The sequence below is a fragment of the Scatophagus argus genome, chromosome 8 (genome assembly GCF_020382885.2).
Source record: "Scatophagus argus isolate fScaArg1 chromosome 8, fScaArg1.pri, whole genome shotgun sequence".
Lineage (NCBI taxonomy): Eukaryota > Metazoa > Chordata > Actinopteri > Scatophagidae > Scatophagus > Scatophagus argus.
The window spans coordinates 14,765,964-14,783,513 of NC_058500.1; the positions used below are offsets into that span (position 1 = coordinate 14,765,964).

At 39.7% G+C, this 17,550-nt stretch overlaps 2 protein-coding genes across 2 annotated transcripts; both read left to right on the top strand.

Moving 5' to 3' along the window:
- Positions 1–216: 216 nt before the first annotated feature.
- Positions 217–2,075, top strand: foxl2l (forkhead box L2-like). The gene has a single exon (XM_046396805.1). The coding sequence runs from the start codon at positions 738–740 to the stop codon at positions 1,512–1,514; it is 777 nt and encodes a 258-aa protein (XP_046252761.1). The 5' UTR covers positions 217–737; the 3' UTR covers positions 1,515–2,075.
- Positions 2,076–2,823: 748 nt separating this feature from the next.
- tmem201 (transmembrane protein 201) lies at positions 2,824–13,883 on the top strand. The gene is made up of 11 exons (XM_046396804.1): positions 2,824–3,068; positions 3,690–3,810; positions 3,952–4,146; positions 4,253–4,432; positions 4,967–5,331; positions 5,440–5,640; positions 9,656–9,876; positions 10,935–10,997; positions 11,100–11,390; positions 11,587–11,712; positions 12,099–13,883. The coding sequence occupies exons 1-11, from the start codon at positions 2,959–2,961 to the stop codon at positions 12,194–12,196; spliced, it is 1,971 nt and encodes a 656-aa protein (XP_046252760.1). The 5' UTR covers positions 2,824–2,958; the 3' UTR covers positions 12,197–13,883.
- The last annotated feature ends 3,667 nt before the right edge of the window (positions 13,884–17,550 follow it).

Here is a 17,550-nt window from a genome sequence, read left to right on the forward strand (position 1 = left end):
GTGTTTGTGTGCTCGCGCGCGCTGTGCATCCGCATTGCTTATTGGTTATTGGGTTATTGGCTATTGGTTATTTTACAGTTAACTATAGGGACAGACATCTCCTGAAAGCAACTTCAATAACATATTGCAAACGTGACCTGAAACAAAAAGAAATAAAATAGCATTTAATAATTTCATAATTCATAATGTGTTATATTTTCCATGAGCTTTGCTGTAAAATAGGTGGTTAAACTCCATTTAAAAAATGAATGCAGCAGAAATTAGTCTGTAGCCTGTAACTTTCTGGTCACACACACACACACACAAAACTTTCTCAGCTTAAGAGGGCTATCACACTGTCAACTGGACTTAACTTTTATAGCTGTTAAATAAACATGTAAAAACGCTTTATGGCTGAATGGTCGTGGTGTTTTACAAATGATTGATCATTAGACACAGTGTGTCTGGACTCATGTGACTCTAGTCTTTGATGACCTCGCTCCAAAGTGGAAGGTTTGGAACAGTTTTTAAACACAGTCGTGTGACCCCCGTTTCAACCCGAACACGCTGCACTGTAGTCCCCTAAAGCAGCAGAAACAGAGCGATAAACCGGCGAGATGAAAGCAGGCGCTGTCTGCTGCGCTGTGCACCTGTGGGAGGAGTGTGTGCACCTGCGGATACAATCACAACTCTGCCTTGCTTAGCGGCAGACTGCAGCCTTTTTGCCCAAGCAGGACGCAGCAACGGATACCTGAGCCATGGATGGAGAGGAGAAATCCCCCGGCGACCAGGGAGTGCAGCTCCTGGACATAAGCTCCAACCTGCCCCATCCTGAGCTCAAAGGTGCGCAAGAGACCGACCAGCCGGAAAAGCCGCCGTATTCGTACGTGGCTCTCATCGCCATGGCCATCAAGGAGAGCCAGGACAAGAGACTAACCCTGGGCGGAATATACGACTATATTATCTCCAAGTTCCCCTACTATGAGAAGAATAAAAAAGGGTGGCAAAATAGCATAAGACACAATTTGTCTCTCAATGAGTGTTTCGTCAAGGTGCCCAGGGACAGCGGAGGGGACAGGAAGGGCAACTACTGGATGGTGGACCCAGCGTTTGAGGACATGTTTGAGAAGGGAAACTACCGGCGGCGTAGGAGGGTGAGGAGACCCTACAGACCTCCGAGTGTGCCGTACCTGGCCGGGAACCCTGTGGAGTATGCGGACGTTTACGTTCATTGTGGGGGTTCTTGGGGGACAGCATACCCGACACCCCAGGTCATCACGGGGCACACCCGCAGCGTGTCCCCCAGCGGCCCCGTGAGCGCGTACTGTCCGCCCCCACACTACCCCCACCCTGCCTACGGCGCTTATCATCGCCACCCGCCCGTGCTGGTGCCCCACAACGGGTCTCCCTACGGCGGAGTGACCCAGCCGATGAGCCCGAACGGAGGCAGCGTTTCCATGGCCTGCAACTACCAGCAGTTCACCTCCTATGCGAGGCAAGCGGAGGCGCCGCTTGCTCATTCATTTGATTGGTAGGGTTGTGAGTTATTCTCACCTTTGACAGCCTGTTCTTAGATTTAAAAGTTCGTCTGTTTCACCATTTCAGTTCGGCTGTCATTTACTTGTCAGGTAAAGTTAATTGTTCGGTTATTTGATAAGCTGAAGTCTGAATTGCCTGACTGTTAAATAAGTTAAACAAGGCAGGTTGCAGCTTCAAATGCAATTACAGTCGGTAGGACTCCTCGTTTGTTCAGAAATAGCATCGATCAAGTGTGATCTGCAGGAAGACAACTAAGTCTGAAGCTTAGTTTGTGCCTCATTTATTAGACAATTATTTTGCAACCAAATAAACCTTTTTTTCTCTTTGTGTTTTTTTTTTACGTTCTTTTTACGTTTTCTTATTTATATTATGTTGAATAGGCATATGCGTTTGTATTTCTGTTTTATTTATTTCTTTTCTCTGGTTTGATCTCCGAGCTGCTATGCAACAGTTGGTGACACTGAAGCACTGATCAGTTTTTGTATTCGATTATGAATGTTTACTCTATGTAAAATACATCATCTTTGTTCAAATAAAAATGTTATTTTTGCATCAAATACTCTCATTGATTTATTTACTCCTCTACTATTTTTATGGCTGACCATGTCACAACAACAAGAACAATAATAATAATAACAATGATGATAGTTTGATTTCATTAATAGTGAAACTATTCAAACTTCTATTTGAGCACAGGCTTTCCTTGTCCAAATTTTTGATGTAAGCGTCATTGGTGCATCTTTTTCCTCTTTATATTAATTGATGGATGCAGAATTGTCAAATATTTATTAGTGTACACTCAAAATCCGACTAGGACAGTAGGTCAATGTCAATCTCTTGTTTTTACCACTACTTTTGATTTTATAGCCTGTCCTATCATCAAATCTATTAGGCCTGGATCACAATAGGAGGTAGGAAATCTGTAACTAATTCTAACTAACAGAAGGTAATTAGCTTATTCTTTAGAACATGCAAGTTCGACATACAAGTAATTTTGGTCGGCTATTCTCAAAGCATCGTAATGTGCCGTTGAATCAGGAATAAACCATGCGACGTGAAAGAAGACAAAAATTGCCCTCCGCCGCATTCCAACACCTTCTTCCACCTACACGCGTTGTTTAAAATTAAACTACGGTGTGATTGATTGCGCTTTAGATAAAACACCATCAGAAAAAACACACAATTTGTGGCTAAATACGTTCGTTTTACATAAAAATCTAATAACAGCTGGCTTTAGTAAACGCCACAGTCAACAGGAAAAGAATGAGTAAATATATTGGAACGCGTCCAAGCTGTTACGCACATTCCGTTTCCGTTGCATGGGCGTGAACAAAAGGAGATCTGCTTGCCGCGTGCGCTCTCGCGCCGTGTTTTGCGGTATTATTAAAGCACTACATTGCTCATGTTTTGTTAGCTTATTTGTGATCAGATTCAGTGGAAATGGAGGCGTTTAACCAGCTTCTGGCGGAATACCCCGAGTTAATGTACAGTGGAGTCGGAGCGACGGCGTTTGTCGCCGGTGGAGCGCTGATATACAAAATTGCTACCAGGTAACTTCAGTGTTTTGCATCGCGCATATGTTTTGCGCTAATCCTCGATCAACGTTAACCGCTGCCACAAGTTGGCAGCTAGTGTTTAAAATTTGCATTGGTCAATCAAAATTGTACCATCGATGCAATAAAATTACCATAAATGTATTTCTTATTTCCTTAGAGTTGTTTATTTATCCACGCTAGCCTGAGTGCTAACGTTGCTAGCCGTGCTGCTAACTAACTTGATGCTAAATTGTTTTGTGGCACTAACTTTAATATAGATGCAGATTTTTCTCAAAGTGAGTGCGCGCATGTTCTGCCGTTTGTTCTGTGTAAGCTAACGTGTGCGTATAATTTTGTTACACATTGACTCGACGTGTTTGTGTCTCTGCATAAACAAAATAAAACTTCTGCACGCAAGGACACGATCTTAGTCCGTGTACTTCACTTACTCATATGCTGTAAGACCAACAGGGCCTCGTTTATACGACAGTGATGCTTGCGGGGCTTCTTGAGCCACCTCGACTTTTGGTCTTTGGACCCCACTGTGGAATAACACCTGTATGTCAGAAGTGCGTCGACAGGATTAATTAACACTAATATGTTACATCGTGTAAGAACTTCGTCTTGTATTTACAGAAAGAAGCCGACCCATGCACATGTGAACTGCTGGTTCTGTAGTCAGGACACAGTGGTGCCCTACGGGAACAGGAACTGCTGGGACTGTCCCAACTGTGATCAGTACAACGGCTTCCAGGAGGTATGTTTCAAAAGTACATGACCTGTGTGAATTATCTTCAGTGCATGTCTGTAGTCAACAGCGTATACACACTTACGTTTGTTTCTTGTGCAGTAAGCTGTGTGTTTTTCTGTTCATTTTGTTGATCTGTCTTGTTTCCAGAACGGAGATTACAACAAACCCATCCCAGCTCAGTACATGGAACATTTGAACCATGGAGTATCTGGTGTCCTTCCCTCGTCTGATGCACCCAAGACACTGCAGTGGGTTAACTGTCAAATGCTGCTCTGCAGGAAGTGCAATAACAACCAGTCTGTAAAGATCAAGCAGTTGGCCTCATTTATCCCCAGGGATGATGTATGTACTGCGCTTTTTTCCCACTTAATACAACAATGCCATATTTACTGTTACCATCACTGACAACTGTAAACACTGAATTTATTACTGTTTATTTCTTTTGTAGGAGAACTACGACGAGGAAATTGAAGCCTACAAGCACCACCTGGAGCAAACCTATAAGTTATGCAGGCCGTGTCAGACAGCGGTGGAGTACTACATCAAATATCAAAACCGGCAACTTCGAACAGTGCTCCTAAACCATCAGCTTCGACGCAGCCGAGAATCGGACAAGGGCTTCGTAAAGGTCAGTCCAAAATTCAAAACTGCAGATACACCTGACAAATAAAGTATACAGGGATATTAATTAATTAATAACCACATGGTTGTTAATTATGATGTGGTTTGCAGATTGTTTACAATTTAAGCAAAGGCTAAATCAAATAGTGATTATAGCCAAGAGGTAAGAACAGTTTGTTATGTTGTTGCTTCTGAGGGAAAATTGTTGACCATATCAATGAAGCACTGAAATTCTATTGTATCCTGTCAGATTATTACTATCACTGTTGCTCTAAAGAACATATGATCACCAAATTTTTATATACCCACTGAAATGTTTATAAATACAAGCTATGTCCACTGTGGCAGTTCATTGAAATGTTATTGAAATGACATATGACCCTGTTTAACATTGCAGCTAATTACTGGTGTCTCTGTTCAAAGAGAAAACATGATTCTGCTTAACTCTCCATTTTTTATTTTTTTCTCCTTCTTATTATAATATGTCAACATTAGTCTTTCATAGCTTACTGACAATAAAAACATGTTCTCTCTCCTACAGAGCTCTTATTCTGTGTCTTCTCCCTTGGGGGTCATCCTGTTACGGGCCTTCACCTTCCTGATATGTGCTTTCCTACTCTCTACATCTTTCTGCAAACTGCCAGACCAGCTGACTTCGCACAGTGACCCACAGATATTAAGTGGTGGGGTCATTTCTCCAACACCTAAATCCTCCAACGAATCCGCCTCCGACAAAGAAAGCAGTGGCGACATGCCTGTGTGGCAGGGTTTACTGGAGCTGCTCCCAGAACAGGCCATACAAAGTGCCAAGCTGGTATGGCAGCATGGAACAGGCAATCAGCTTGCTGTAGTCTCTGTTGGCCTGTTTACTTGTCTCACTGCTATCTTCTTAGCAGGGCCTGCAAGGTAAGCATTCAGCACCTCTTTCTTTTCTCTTGGGGAAAAAGTAACCCCAGACAAGTTTAATATGAGCAAAACCAAACTCTGCATGGTCATGTGTTGCTGTGTTTTTAGGTTGAGGAGAATTGATGCCGTGGCTTCTGTGTTGTGGTTCCTCATCCTGTGCCTCTACCTGGCTGAGAGCTACTTGACCGGTGTGTTGGGCTGGATGGACACTGCCAAGCTCAGTACCATCTCCCTTTGTTGCCTAGTCAGCTTTGCTGCTGCTGTGGCAACTCGCAAACCACTGGGTCCCAGAAGAGCCCGATACCGAAGGTCAGAGTTTGAGCAGTAATATTAAAATTGTGTTTGAAACATGGGATTTTGTCAAGAGTCCTGTTTCCGTGAGAGGTTTGTGTTAGAACCGTATCAAAGCATGTTGAAGTGTTATCAATTTCCTTTCATTTTTTTTCCTTTTTCTTAACAGTACAAGGAGCATGCTGTTTTTAATTCACTGTCCTTTCAAAACTCTGCTCTTACCACTGGCTGTGAATGACTGTGAAGTTATGACAGACTTGTCAAACTTAAAGCATAGAACTGTGTGTGTGTGTGTGTGTGTGTGTGGCCCACGATGCAAACAAAATACTAAAAAGTGCTCCTTGCTTGATTTCAACAAAACCTCACCTTCAAGCACATGTGCAAATGGTCTACATTTGCCAGATGTGTGTAAAATTTTGGAGGTTAACATTAGGGTGTTGTTGCACAAAAATAAGATGTAGGATAAATAAGTTATGAACTGCTCACAGTTGTTAATCCCTCTGGTTGGTAATTGGACTGACTGATAAATTTCTTATTTGTGGAGTGTTTCAACAAAAAAAACCTGACTAGAGAATCTTTCAGGAATCGTGATCAGAAAGCAATTATTAGGAAAACCAACACTAATAAAATATATAGTAGCTGATTCAAGTGCCCAGCTACTACTAAGCTCTACTAGAATGCTAAACAGCATTTTGAATGTACTCATATTTATGTTAACACTCTGCTGTACAGCTGCATGAAATACTGTGTGAATTTGGGTATTTCCACATACCTGTTCATCAGTGCACTTAACCTGCTATTCATAAATGATGTCTGTAAAGAGTCTCCTGGGAATACACAGCATCAGTGCTGCAGCTTTTCAGTTTCCAAGTCAGAGTTGGACGAAAGATTTCTTTGATACAAAATTATGCGAAACTACACCAGTTCATCAATGCTTTTTCGTAAAATTTTGTAATTAGTTGTCATTATTGTGATATATTTTTTCCTCTGCCCTAAAACAATGCATGATCTTCACTGTAAGTCCAGAAGTCAATGAGATTATGTGACATTTGGAAACAGAAGTAAGAGGACATTAAATATTGCGATTGGAGTTTAGTAGGAGTAGATTGTGGATGCCAAGATCAATGATGATGATCTCAAATCATCGGTTTGCCCACCCACTGTGGCTTAAAAATGGTTCCGCTAGGTGCTGCCTGTCAGGTGCTTGGCTCGTCTTGAAGTACAAGTGCTGTGCTGAGTGTAAGAGTCAGGCTCTTTGTTTTCTATTGTTCTATTGTTTTTCTTCCTCACCTGCCACCTTTATTCTGGCCACTCTTTTTTTTATGCCTGCTACCTTTGGAACTGTAAACACTGAGTTACTCACCTGTCAGCAGAAATAAGGAATATATCACAATATCATGTTAACTTTATCTGAAACTATTCTTAAGAATTAATTGCTTTAAAAAAAAAAAAAGAATATTTATTGATCCAAGAACAACCTGCCATGGTGGCAGGTGAGTTGAAAGTTTTACCTGTCACAGACATTCACCCTGTGCTAATTTGATTCCCTGGTAAGAATCAGAGTCATAAGACTTGATTTAGTTGCATATTATGCAAATCTTACTTTACATGTTACGCTCATGCAGGATGAATCGCTACAAACTCAGCAATACTAGAAATAGTGAACTTTCACAGTTTGTGCTTACTGTTACTTGCAGGTACGGTTGACTTCCATCCTAACATTTTAATAGTTTAGGAAATCTCAAGTGAGAACTTGGACCATCCTATTTTTTTCATATTGTATTTGAAAATAAATTTGTGCTGGTTTAAAATTTGAAAATTCTGCTTTACTTTAGCTAAAAAAAAAAGGTTAGATTTATTTCGCACTTGCTGCTACTTCTCTTGATCACAGTGAGCTTTCCTTTAACAGAAATCTAACATGTTTGTTCAAAAAAGTGGATGTACTAGTTGCATGTACTAACATTTCACCTCTCCAAATGTATTTCCTTGAACCAGTTTAGTTTTACTTTGTTGGGATGTGTTGAGTGAAGGGAGGTGTTTCCATGACAGTAATGTGAAAAGTAAAAGTATTACAAACTAATAGCTGTAGAGCGTGTTTAAAGGTTGTGTTTAAAGGGTAGAGTACTGTAACTGTGAGGGTTAAATTGCATGTCCTATTGTCCTGTAGACTGAGTTATGTTCTCAATCCAGTACCTTCAGTGCAGTTGTGTCAAAGCTTGAAATTGTGAATGTTTGGGACATTAGAGGTCAAACGTATTGATGCTGTAAAATAGTCATACAGAACAATTCAAAGGTAGTTCCAAGTGTGCCTATGAAAAAGACGAATGAAGTGTTCGCAGTGCCGTGTGCTATACCTTGAACGGCTTCCCCTTTGACTTTCATTAATTGCATCATGTGACGAGATGCATTTTATACTCTTGACAAAGATCACATTTGATCCGAACTGAATCATGTTACACAACACTCTTCCATTACGTCCAGGTTTATTCTCTCCTGCCTTTATCCACTTGATGTAGGTGAACTAGTCAAAGTACTCATGTTTGGTCAAAGCCTGAATAAAACCTGGTGTACTGGTGAGGATTTGTGTAATGCATTTTAGTATTGATGGACCTGCATTGAAGCTCACACTGGTCTGCACCTCGCTTTGTGTACGATCTTATTTTTTTCCTTTTTGTACATGTGAGGTACATTAGAAAATGTATTATTTTTTACATGCTGTGCCAAAAAGTTTGTTTGCTCTAAACTTCCAGTGTGCATGTTTGTTATGGTGTGATGTATCCATAATATCTAGCCTGAGCATATGGCTGCTTCTGTGTGGTTTTTAGAGAATTCCTGTACCAAACTGGTAAGCTGTATGACTGCTGACCTTCATCTGTGTCAAGCATGTAGCTTTAGAGACACTACATTTAAACATTTATGTCAATCACAAGTTTAAGCATATGAAACTGCACCATTATACCATATTTTGTAGCCTCTTCATAGCGATGGCTATAGAACCTTTTTACTAAAAGAGTCTGAATGTTAATGTTTTTCTGCACTGTGTTACAATGGATATCCAGTATGTAGCTAACAAATGTGACTGTGTGGTATCTCAGTGTTATAGAAATATGTGTGTTGCAGAAACACTACAAAATTCAATACGTTAATAAATGAAAGGTTACTTTGCCAAATCTCGGTAGTTTTTACAAAATTTAAGCACTCATTTGCTATTGTAAGCCAGTATAATTAAGCTAATAAAATACATAACGGTCTGATCAGATACTGTGTATTTATACGTTTTCTGTAACAGCCCCAGAAAAGGAGCTCTGTCCATGTTGTAAGGTTTCCTGCAACATACCCAATCAAACGTTTTGTGTTTTTGGGTGATTTTAATGTGACGCTCCAGTTTGAAAATTTGTAGGAATGCTTGCTGTACACGGAATGTAATAAACAACTAGTGAAAGGATATGCCTTCTCTCTTTGTTTTCAACACAAATGCACCATCTTGTCTACTTGTGTGTGTTTCTCTGCATTTTTTTATTACACAGCATGGGCGTTAAAGGAAAATGTTAACCTAATATTCAGGAGGACTGCTGTAGATCTTTAGTTTTTCTAGAAAGGCACATTTGTTTGCTACTGAATAGAAACTACTTAACTATGATTGTGTGTTGTGGAGATGTGAGAGAGTTGGGCTGTATCGCTGGGCAGAATTTCCCCTGGAGCTTTTGTTATGTTGGCACTTTTCAGCAGCTGCGTGTTGTCCCGACAGCTGCAGCAGCCTCAGTGACAGCCGGCTTTAGCGGCTGTTACGAATTAAGTGCTTGCATTAAATGGATATCAGAGCTGTATGGTACAAACCTCGTGAACTGATACTCTTTCGGATGCTTCTTGTACTCGTTAGGTAACTCAGAGTTTATATTTCATTGTCAACTCTGTGTGGAGTCATCTTACAACTTTTTTTGCACATCTTTTTCTGTAGTTTTCAAACGTTGTGACAGTTTTGTTGTAATTGTTATTCCAGGTAGTAGATTGTCACATTGCTCTTGTGTTGCAGATACCTTGCAGGTAGCTCTGCTGCCCCTCCCTTCAGCAGCCAGCCTCCTTTGCTCTCTCCTGACCTGGCAGACTCCTTCTTCCCCATCCCACCCCCCAACCTTTCCAAGCTCATCAACCGCCAACAGAGTCCCCGTGAGCGCAAGGCATCTCCGTCTTCTCTACCTGGGCGCCTCAGCAGAGCCCTGTCCCTTGGCACCATCCCCTCCCTCTCCAGGACAGGTAACAATGACATTATTTCTTTTGGCTTGAGTGGACACTGGATTAAAAAAAAAGTGGTCTAATAACTTAGTGAATATAGGCGACACAGAAGTGCCAAATCTTTTTCAGGTAGCTCATCACAGGTGAGAATATTCAGCCCACTTCTGCCTATGTTTCTCATTGGGTGGCTTCACATAGCTGCTTAGACATGTTGCATCTTGATTTGCTTCTTGCAGTGAATTTTGTTGCATGCAGGCAAGATTTACAGTTGATAAGATTCACTAGCTTTGCTTTCATTTTCTGTTGCTTGGCATACTTGGATCAAGGCTCACTGTTTTCTAGAAATGAAGAATGTTGCGTGTTTTTGAAAACATAAACAACATGTTACAGCTTTAAGAAATGTATAAACTTTCTAACTTCCCTCAGACGTCTTTCTGTACTGCCGTTTCTCTACTTTTTGGCCAACGTACACAGCTATTTATTAGCAATAATATATATAGTCACTTCAAAGAAAATTAATTTGATATTTTATTTTATTTATTTATTATCCTTTATATTTTTGAATTTATTTTACGGCCACTAGGGGCAAGAAAATCCTCAAGATAACTTACTAAACAGACGACCAACACATGTCGGCAACCTATAAAACTGTTATGGCTGAGACGTGTGAACATCAGGTTGCCCACTTATACTGAGTCCACTTGAAAGTTTGGGAAATTCTTAATTTTACCTGTTATGTTTTCAAGGTTATTAATATGCATTAATTCAAATATACTACTTGAAAAATGCTTGATTTTCATTTACTGAAATGAAATAATCACATCATCACATTGTCATTGCATTTCTAACAGTCAAGGTGTGATGATATCTTTGACGTTACGTTTTTGGACATTTGTCGGTTAGTGTCTTGAAAGGGTTTGAATTTTTCAAATTTTAAAAAACTGTAGTTTTGAATGTTTAGCTTAGCTTATATTTGTAATTGTTATTCTGGCCAACTGACTAATGGAGGTTTGAGGAAAGCGCTGGTTCGTGGTTGTGGTGAATGATATCATTGTATAATTTATTTACCTTATTTTCAGATTCTGGTTACCTGTTTAGCGGGAGCAGGCCTGCCTCACAATACAAGGATTCCCCACCTTCAGGTATTAGAGCTCCTGCTGAATTTGTGATCAGCTCCTAACCCTACAAGAACACTTGATTGAGATTTTTTACTGACTTTTTTTTTTTTTGTTTGTTTTGCACAGACTACTTTTCACTGAAATCTGGAAGCCGCCCATCATCCCCAGGCCCATCACCAACTCCTTCAGTGGCTGAGTCAGTTACATCCAGTTCAGGTTCTGCCAGACAGCGACGTCCCCTCATCAGCCCAGCTCGCCTCAACATCAGTGGCCAGAAACTACGGCTTTTTTCAACAGAGCCAGAGCCCTCGCTCATGTCCCCACCAGTGTCTCCATCACATTTCCTTTTAGAGCCGACCTCTTCCATTTACAGTGGCTGCTTTTCACGTGACATATCACCCTTCCAAAGCCAAAACGGTATGTACAGTTTCGGTTGCAGCAATGTGCATTACTGTCTACTGCAGTGTAATTCATGATTCTGCCACCAGATGGCAAAATAAAACATTCTCAAAACCCATACGTAACAGCTTTAAAAATAGAAGGGATTTTATTTCCATCAATAACTTCACCTTTAGATAATCTTCATGATTGACTTTATTTCATTTCTTTGCAGATTTGAGTTCTTTGTTAAGGGACGGCACTGTGATTGAAGAGGAAGAGAGGCGAGGCAGCTCATCAGAGTCATCCTCATGCCTTGTTGGCACAACTACACAGGGACTGGAGAACCCTCCCCCAAAAGGTAAGTAGTCCGATTCAAACATAAGGAGATGAATGCTGTGTCCACAGTCTGTGGGAAAATCAGATTTCATTTTGCAATTCCCTGACTGGAATTGAATCAGTGATGTTGCAGTTATCAGTGCTGTTATCACCCGGCTACAGTTTTTTTTTATTTTTTTTAAGGATAATCTGTCTTAAATAAATACTTGCGTGCTCTAATGTTCGTCAAAAGCATCACTGATCACTGTAGTGATTCCTCCATCCAGTCTGGGAGCTGAATCAGTTTTATTGTAAGTGACGAGGGAGCACTACAGCACAACGTAAATGGAAGCTTTTTATGCCACATCGATGATTCATATTAATGATGATCCTTATGCAATTAATTTGTTTTCTCTGTGACGTCTGCAGATTTTGTCAAACGGTTTATCTGGCCGGGGCTTTTGTTTGCAAGTCTGACTGCCAACCTGTTGTTCGCTGGGCTCTATACATACCACAAGTGGGGCTGAGCTGTTCGTGGATCTGCTGTTGGGCTCTTGTAACCTGTACAGAGTGAGGTGGCCTCGTGCAGGCCTGTGAACTTGGATGCCATCCAGCAGTGCCAGAAAACATCACTTTTCTGGCACTTATTTCTTACTGAAAATACAGACGTCAGCTGACAGATTTTCAGCAGCTTATGTACCTCCCATTTGGTTGGAGATTTGCAGATATTTTGGCTTTTGGTTTGTCACTGCTCCTTTTACATGACCGCAGGCGCATGTGTAATTAATTCAAAAGGATCAAGTCTTGCACTGGTGCTTGATGGCTTTAAAGAAACATTCTGTGAAATGTGTAATAATCGTTTACTGTTCAGTCAGTGCTGCTTGGACACAGAGATGTCTTACCTACTTACAGTGATTGTGATGAGTGCGTTACTTATCTCGGTATTTCTGCTTCTCGGCAATAGCCAAACATTGGAAAACACTGAGCAGCATGTTATGTCTGTGCTGTATAGTTGCAGTTTTGTATTTTTGAGATTTGTACAGATTTTCTCTTTGTATTGTCATATTTTCACAGCAATGGAGTGTGCCCCTGTTGTTCCATGTATATTTACCTGGGAAAGAGTGGTGTGCCAGACTCTTTTCTGTTGTTTTATGAAGCATCACTACAGAAATGGTTTAAACCAAACCATTTAAATTTTTTTGTTCCATCTTGTAGATATCCTGTTCACAGGCTGTTTTTTATGGCAAAAAACTCTTTAAGACTAAGTGCAATATAAAAGAAATCTTTCCAGTTTATAAAAAGAAATTGTGTTCAAAATTACACATTTGCTCAAAAAGGCAGAGATTCAGGTAGAAGTTTTCATTTTGGATATGTGATGATTTGAAATTGTAAAGAGCACACAGGTGTGAGTGCACACACAGTGAGTAACACAGTTGATTTGACACGTAAGATGTGTGTTAACAGTTTACAGTCAGCTTGTTTTTCTTCTCATGTAAAAGTCATGTGGGCCTTATGGATGTTTATTGTCACGTTGGTGAATGACTGTGCGCTTGATTTTTGAGAGTGATCATCTGGGTAATCACTGGGTTCTGTGATTTTCTCAGACATTTAGTGCTTATTTTAATTTGTGGTAATTTATTTTGAGCCAGCGAATAATTAATAAAAATAATGGAGAAAAAGAAGTTTCTGAGAAAACTGAACTTGCTACTGAAAGACACCTAAATGACTTGTCTAATGCTAGTTTAGGAAACTATCATTAAAGAAACATAATGAATAATAGTTTATGAAAACTATTGTAACCCTTCAACATGCTGTATACAGACTTTGGAATATGCATTTGATGTGTGCCCTTGCTTTTGTTTATTTCCTCTCTCTGAAGAAGCTGAAGCTCATTCATTGAAGGATCATACTGAAATGTTTAAATTCAGTGTTTAAAAGACAAACCTCATTTTTCAGTTAAAAACAAATTAAACGTATCTTTTGAATTTGTATTCAAATTGTAATTGTAAAAAAATATTGTGCTTTTTCTGTGGTCTGTCCATTTCAGAGTCTGACAAGAAATATGAATTTATGTTGTCGTAAATATTTTTAGTCATTGCTTGGTTTGTTATTCCACTATGTTCTGCAATGCAAACGTTTGTCTTGATTGCGTGGAACAGCACTGGCTTGTTTCATTTGGACCCATAGTTTTTAATAAAATATTTTTTTCTCTAATTGTTTTTTGTTCGATTTATTAAGAGTCTACTCTCTGTCAAGGTGCAAAACTTATTATCCCTAGATGATATGCATTGGTGTCGGAGGTTGACGCTCTTCAAGCTTTGCTAAATTCACCCCCTCTTGGCACAAAGTGCACTTTGTACCTGCAGCTCATCTACAGCAGCGTTCCCTCCGAAGCTTTTTTCTTTTCACTGATTATGAGTCTTTGTTGAATATTTCGGTGCGCTAGCCGCTAAAGTGAAAGTTTTCATCGTTGAGCACACTGAAGCCTTGAGGCGAGTCAGACGTCTAAAACACTGCCATAGAAATGAAAGACTGAAATTGACACAGTGGATGAAGGAGCAGCCAGAAGTGCATTAGTGACCACGCAGTCAAGGACAAATGAAAGAGGCTTCTCTGGATTTAGATGAATAACAGTTATTCTGTATATGAACAAAATGTTGCATTTGTAGATTTTTGCCCACAGATTTCTTCCCCAACATCGCTGATTTGGGGATGGTGTATTTGTAAACTTAAAAATAAGTTTACAAAAACAGTATATTTTTACTGAACAATGCAGTTGTTTCCTTGTCCAGGTTATGAGGATGGGAACAGAACTAACAACAGATATTTTACCTTCCTCTCAATTTTTGAATTTTTTAAAAAGTTCCTCTTGTACAGCAGCATGTGTGTCAGGTATGCTGGTGTAAAATCACTATAAACAGTCAGTCATATTTACCAGGATTTCAGTCTGATTAATTACATGAAGCCAGAAGAAAACTAAAATATTAAGAACACATTCTCATTTTTTTTTTATTTTATCTTGAACTGATAATAGACATTTTCGTGACTTAATGAAAATTGTCTCTTCCAACTTGAAAACTGTTTTGCTTGTTTGTTAATGGCCTGATACATGAAAATGAGTCTTTATCTGGATTCTGATGAAAATTTTGAAATGTCATCTTCTTTCATAACAGGTCAGTTGTGTGGAATACTTACATGTTGATTTTTAATACAGTACATTTTCTCTCCTCAAAGCTAAACTGAGCTCTTTTCGTTTTGATGCTCTCACTTCATTATCTCTCCCATCCAAGGTAGTTGTCAGTTAAGTTTGCTGCTTCCCCATTTGTTTTCTCACTGAGAACCTCTCTTTCGCTATGACCTTCAGAGGAGTTTTTTTTTTCTCTATACACTTCCTGTGATTGACCATTTTAACCACAGTCCTGTAAAAGAGGAAAAAATGCCTAAGCTTGACACTCAACCTTGGCTAAATGAAACCACTGAGCCTCTATAAACGGAACGTGGGAAAGCTGAGTGAATCTAGAAGAGGATTACATTATAAATTCATTATAAATTTTAAATAAAACTTAGATAAGACTTAGGAGAGGTATCACATAACTGCCATACACCAAGGATCTTTGGAGAATAATCATTTTAGTGGTTACACCCTTGCAACAATTCTTACCTGTCTGAAACACATGAGGAATTTTCACAGTTAAGTTTTTAATGGTAACCTTTTAAACCAGTGTCCTTCGTTTGGACCAGTTACTATGAAACTGAACATTTGCTTTCTGGATACTTTGCCCTCCGCAGTGTTCAGACAGACTTTAGATACTGTAGCATCCAGTATTCTGTGACTTGTCAACAGGTGTTGTATTATTCTTTAACCCTCTTTAAAATTAGTGACACCACAAAGTGTAAGGCACATGTAGGCACTGTGGTGCTTTGAGCTCAATGCTTCCATGCTTACAATGTTAATGTTACAATGTTAATGTAACTGGTATAATGTTTAGCATTGTCAACGCAAGTCTGATGATTTAGCATGCAAACATTTGCCAAGCAGCATCAAGACTGCTGAGGCTGATTGGAATAAATGTGCACGTGTTTGGTCCTCAAGCAACGTATTTGACACATTCACATCACATTTTGACTTGATTATGGCACTGGATGAAAAGTTAGAGGATCAAAGAAGTGATTACTATTCACCCTGAGGGGAGACATGGATTTTCTTTTTTTTTGTGCCAAATTTCATGACAATTTATCCAAAAGTTTAACTGTTGCTACAGCTATTCTCCTCTTCTTAAACCATGGAGACATGATAGACTGTAATTTTACATTTTCCTTTTACATTAGGAAAACTAGGTGGCACGGTGGTGGTGCAGCACTGTTGCCTCACAGCAAGAGGGTTCCAGGTTCAAATCCTGGTCTGGGCCCTTCTGTGGGGATTTTGCATGTTCTCCCTGTGCTTGCATTGGTTTTCTCTGGGTACTTTGGCTTCCTCCCACAATCCCAAAAACATGCATATTTAGGTTAATGTTAGTCCAGGTGTACCCTACCTCTCGTCTGCAATCAGCTGCGATAGGCTCCAGTACTCCTGCGACCCTGATAGATAAGCAGTATAGAAAATGGATCAACGGATTATGGGAAAACTCAGACAGTTTCTTGTCCTCTTTGCTACTATCCCCTGTGGGGTCTCTCCAGAATGCATCCTTGTATCTCTTTACAGTACACTTCATCTTTGTCTGAGCATAACTTAACTGTATTTCTTTGTAGTGTTAATAGTGCTGTAATGCTGTTTTATCTTCCCCTAAAACCAAACTCAATGTAACTGAGTCCCAGAGACACAAAAAGTTGAATCACTGTGGAAAACAGTTGTAGCTAATTTTCTCAACCATCCTCCTTAAAATGTAAGCAAAAAAGCTTATCATCTTTGATTCTGAACATTGCCCCTCCAACAATTTTCAAGCCTTTTATATCATGAGCTGAACAAAATTTTTATGGTTTAAAGGAATAGTTGGACATTTTCCTTATTTGCAGGAGGACAAAGATTAATTCCACTCATATCCGTGTGTTCAGTATGAAATGGAAGCCAGCAACCAGTTAGCTTGGCTTAGCTGACCTTAAGGACTGCAAACAGATTTGATCCGCTAGTTAGGCTGTGTCCAAGTGTGACAAAATTGTCCGACTTTCATCTCTAGAACTCACCATTTTAACACATTTTATTTTCTTTGTTTATCTCGCCTCTTGGATTGCTTTTGTTGTTCTTGTTTCATACTTCATTTTCACATTCACATGCAGTTTCATTTAAATCCCATCACAAATAATCTAAACTCTGTAACCCATGTGCATACAGTGTTGGGGTTTGAGTCTGAATTCTTATGAAAAGCAGGTTGAGCTGTATTGTCTGTGAGACACAATCGACAAAAGGTTCAACTCAGCACCTTGTGTGCTGTTTTTTTCTTTCTGGCATATAGTTCTCTGAATGTTCAGGGGCGAAGGGTGGGGAGCAGGTTCACAATTTCAGTCTGCAGCTCTGGCTAGAAGTTTCTGTTCTGCACAATCACTTCCTGTTTTCACCAGCTGGTCTGAAGTGCACTCACAAACACATGTTGTGTTTTTCAAAATACATGAACTGAGTCTGGCAGACCCATGGTACTAGCCTCTAAGACATCATTCAACAGGAAACCAGAGTTTTCAGAGGTACAGACCAAGACTACATCAAGACTCTCAGTGTGTATAAAAGATTAACACCTGTAAGACAAATTGAAATAAAAACAACTGACAGACAAACATTTACTGTTTTTATTTGCCATTTATGTGTCTTGCCAAGACTGAATCTGACATAATTATCAGGTAAACAGATGAAGTAGCCAAAAGTAAATAATTGTAATGTCATGCTGCTGCT

Bases quoted from the DNA above. Each gene is read 5' to 3' on its own strand.
- foxl2l (XM_046396805.1), top strand. From the start codon at position 738: ATGGATGGAGAGGAGAAATCCCCCGGCGACCAGGGAGTGCAGCTCCTG.
- tmem201 (XM_046396804.1), top strand. From the start codon at position 2,959: ATGGAGGCGTTTAACCAGCTTCTGGCGGAATACCCCGAGTTAATGTAC. The intron at 4,147-4,252 runs GTATGTACTGCG...TTTCTTTTGTAG, and splicing joins CATTTATCCCCAGGGATGAT to GAGAACTACGACGAGGAAAT. The intron at 5,641-9,655 runs GTCAGAGTTTGA...CTTGTGTTGCAG, and splicing joins AGAAGAGCCCGATACCGAAG to ATACCTTGCAGGTAGCTCTG.